This window comes from Elephantulus edwardii, unplaced genomic scaffold (genome assembly GCF_000299155.1).
Source record: "Elephantulus edwardii isolate Elephantulus edwardi_28Jun2011 unplaced genomic scaffold, EleEdw1.0 scaffold00030, whole genome shotgun sequence".
NCBI classification, from domain to species: domain Eukaryota; kingdom Metazoa; phylum Chordata; class Mammalia; order Macroscelidea; family Macroscelididae; genus Elephantulus; species Elephantulus edwardii.
Window position 1 is genome coordinate 4,898,633 of NW_006399780.1, and position 3,345 is coordinate 4,901,977.

The 3,345-nt window shown below is 41.2% G+C and overlaps 1 protein-coding gene across 1 annotated transcript in view; it reads left to right on the plus strand.

Moving 5' to 3' along the window:
• Window positions 1-3,345, plus strand: part of LAMP1 (lysosomal-associated membrane protein 1) — a 31,098-nt gene that overhangs the window by 12,726 nt on the left and 15,027 nt on the right. The window contains exon 6 of the mRNA XM_006883808.1: window positions 1,988-2,181. Within this exon, the coding sequence (XP_006883870.1) occupies window positions 1,988-2,181 (194 nt within the window). The remainder of the gene's footprint in view (window positions 1-1,987; window positions 2,182-3,345) is intronic.

The following is a 3,345-nucleotide window of genomic DNA, read 5'->3' on the forward strand; positions in this document are numbered from 1 at the left end:
TCTCTGGTGCATAACAAGTGATTGCAAAGACCATGGCCTGTATCAGGCGCACCTTAGTCTCCAGAGAGACACCGTTGCTCCTGAGTACTTTAGAGAGGTAGCAATGAGAAAAACAAATTTAACTTTCAAAAATGAGGGGCAAATAGGAGGAAACCTCTCTGTCAATCACTCAGGAGATAGGAGCTCCGTGTGCTGGGCTGTGAGATTACACAGTTCTCATTTAGATGGAAAAGCTGGTCCCGAGTGCCAGCTCTGAGCTTGTACACACCCCCAGTGGGGCAGCTGTGGAACAGAGTGACAGGAATTGGCAGTGGGGAGCTTCCTTTGGGGACAGTGGTTCCAGACTAGTTACAATCCCAACAGAAGCAGGAACCACGCACAGACCCATCCCCTCTAGATCTCTCTCTGTTTGAGGATACGAACTGAGGGCTGCTTTCTTGTGTCCTTGGACTCAATGTGAATAGTGATGGAAATGGAAATGAAATGGTAAGTTGGGGAACCCTTGTAAGGACCCACATCAAGGGGATTGGATTATCAAAAAGAGTAAAGTCCCAAAGAAATATACCATCTCTAATTGGAATTGCTTTGTTGTGGTTATGTACCATCCAGTACTAGTACCATCAACTAGTAACTGAGCCTCCAGCCAATTTTCAGAAGCAGATGGGTTTGAACTGTGTACCTTAGGGTGGCAGTACAATTCCTTGCCATGAAGCCATCTGGCCTCTCTTAAAGTTGAAGATTGAAGTTGGGGAAGGGTTGGTTCCAGTGTAGGCTACAAGGCGGGAAAGGTTAGAAGATGATTCCAATGATTTTTAAAACTCAGTTTGGTTTAGTGAGAGTAAACCAGGAGAGGAAACAAAAGTGAGCTGTATGAGTCCCTTGGCACAGCCGCTCTCAGGTGTGAACTGGAGAGGTTCCCTCTTCCTGCCTTTTCTCAGCCTGCCCCTCCTCCTCCTCCCCTTTCTCTCCCACCACTTCCCACTTCTCCTCCTTCTCTTTTCCTGTCTCCCTCCCTCTCTCCTCTCTCTCCCCTCTCTTTTCCCTCTCTCTCCTCTCTCTTTCTCTGTGTCTCTTTGTCTCGCTCTCTCTCTCTGCACTTTCTCCGAAACTAGATGCTTACCTGTGCCTTCACTGTATCCATCATAAATGAAACTGACTGACTCTTGTTCATCTTTCAGACTCAGTTCAGCACCCAATCAAAGGAGGTCCTCTGCTTTTCCCAGTTACAGCACCCTTTCCTTAAAAGGATCATTTGTAATTGTGTATGTGTATGCTTTTAAGGTCTGTTTCTCCTCCTAGACCCATGAGCTCAAAGGCCATTTGTTATTTTTCTCTCTATAATAATTTCTAACACAATATCTGACATAGAATACATTTTTATTACCTTTTCAAAATAGCACACTTGTTAACTATTCAAATAGCATGACTTTTCTACTTTAGTTCCTTCAGGAGAGAATTAAAGATACTCTCCATGATCTACAAAGAGTTTTGTCATGAAGAAGAGGATAAAATACCATAAACAAAGCTCAGACCCATTGAAGTGAAGAGTGATGATATGAGTGTAAACAGTTGCATAGAAGATACAGTAATGAAGAACCTTCAACTAGAGTTATGATGTGGCAGTAGAATTATGAAGATCATTGGGTTGACTGTGCTTCAGAAATTCCCTGTTGGTTTTCTACAGCCCCTTTTTAAGCTGTTCTGTGGGACAAATAGACCTTGCTACACTGAACATTTACTGTGTATAATAAATAACCTTTTTGCTGTATTGGGAAAGGCATTAGCAATGTACTGTCCTTGGGAGAATTGAGGAAATAGTCATGTCATTTTCTATAGGGTTTTATGAGACTAATACTGTGTGTTCAAAGAGTGATTTAAATTCTAGGCTCAGAGTATGAATCTTTTTCTAATTTCTGATAGCTCTGAGAAATCTGGATTTTACATTTATTTCCTGTGCCTAAATGATTCATTTCCATTTTTCCTCCAGAGACACGCTGTAAGCAAGATGAAACCACCCCAACAACAGCACCGAGTCCCAAGCCTACTACCACTCCATCCCCTTCTCCGGTGCCGCAGAACCCCTTGGTGCATAAGTACAATGTGAGCTCCGGTAATGAAACTTGTCTACTTGCCAGCATGGCATTACAGCTGAACATCACCTATGAGAGAAAGACTAATGGGGTATGTTAACAATCACTGGGGGCGGGGCGGGGTGGCATTTTTCTTTCTTAGATAGGTATCATGAGCTGTCTCTGGCTTATAGCAACCCTGTGTACAGCAGATCAAAGCCTTGCGTGATGCTGCATACTTAAATCTCTGCTGTATTTAAGCCCACTGTTACAGTCACTATGTCATCATTCTATCTCCTTGAGGATCTTCTTCCAACCTGTCTAGTCATCTATGTCCTTTTCCAAGGGTTGGCCCCCTCCTGATAATATGCTCAAAGTATGTGAGACGAGAATATTTTCGTTTTTACCTTTCAGAAGTGTCTTAGCTGCACTTCTTTAAGACGAACTTATTTTGTTCTTTTGGCAGTCCATGGTATGTATGTTTAGTACTCTTCACCAGCACCACAATTCAAAGGCATCTTTGGCCTTTCTTGTTCATTGGTCAACATTGAATTGCAGTGCAACTTCTTACCACTAGCCCACCAGAGCTCCCTTCATTGGCCAACATCGAGATGCATATGAAGTAATGGGATGGAGAATACTATGGCTTGGGTCAGATGCACCTTAGTCTTTAAACTGACATCCTTATTCTTCAGTATTTTATTTATTTATTTTTAAAATTTTTTTGTTGTTGTTCTTCAGTATTTAAAAGAATTGTTTATCAGCAGATTTGCCCAGTCTAGTACATCTCTTAATTTCTTGTTTTGCTGTTTTAAATTATGATTTTAACAAAAATTTACAGCAGAGTTAGATTTTCATTCATTTATAGTTGCACATTTTCCTTTCTCTCCCCAGTTCACTTTTTTTAAAAAAAATATACTCAGTTTGTATATTTCATGAATTCCTTGTTTTTCAATGCCGCGTAGTATTACATTGTATAAATATACCACAGCTTCTCTGTCCATTTTTTTTGTTGACGGGCACTTCGGTTTCCAACTCTTTGCTATTGTAAACAAAGCCACAGTAAACATGAGTGAGCATATATCTATTTGGGTGGTAGTTCTGGTTTCTTTCATGTATATTGTCAGTAGTGGAATTGCCGCATAGTGCCACTGTTTTAAAAGCGGGACACCTGGAGTTGGGGGGAACTAAGAGGGGATAATCAATATATACTGCATTGTAACAGATGAGGGAGAGTACTGTTTAGGAGGAATATATGATTTGGTATTATTGTCTG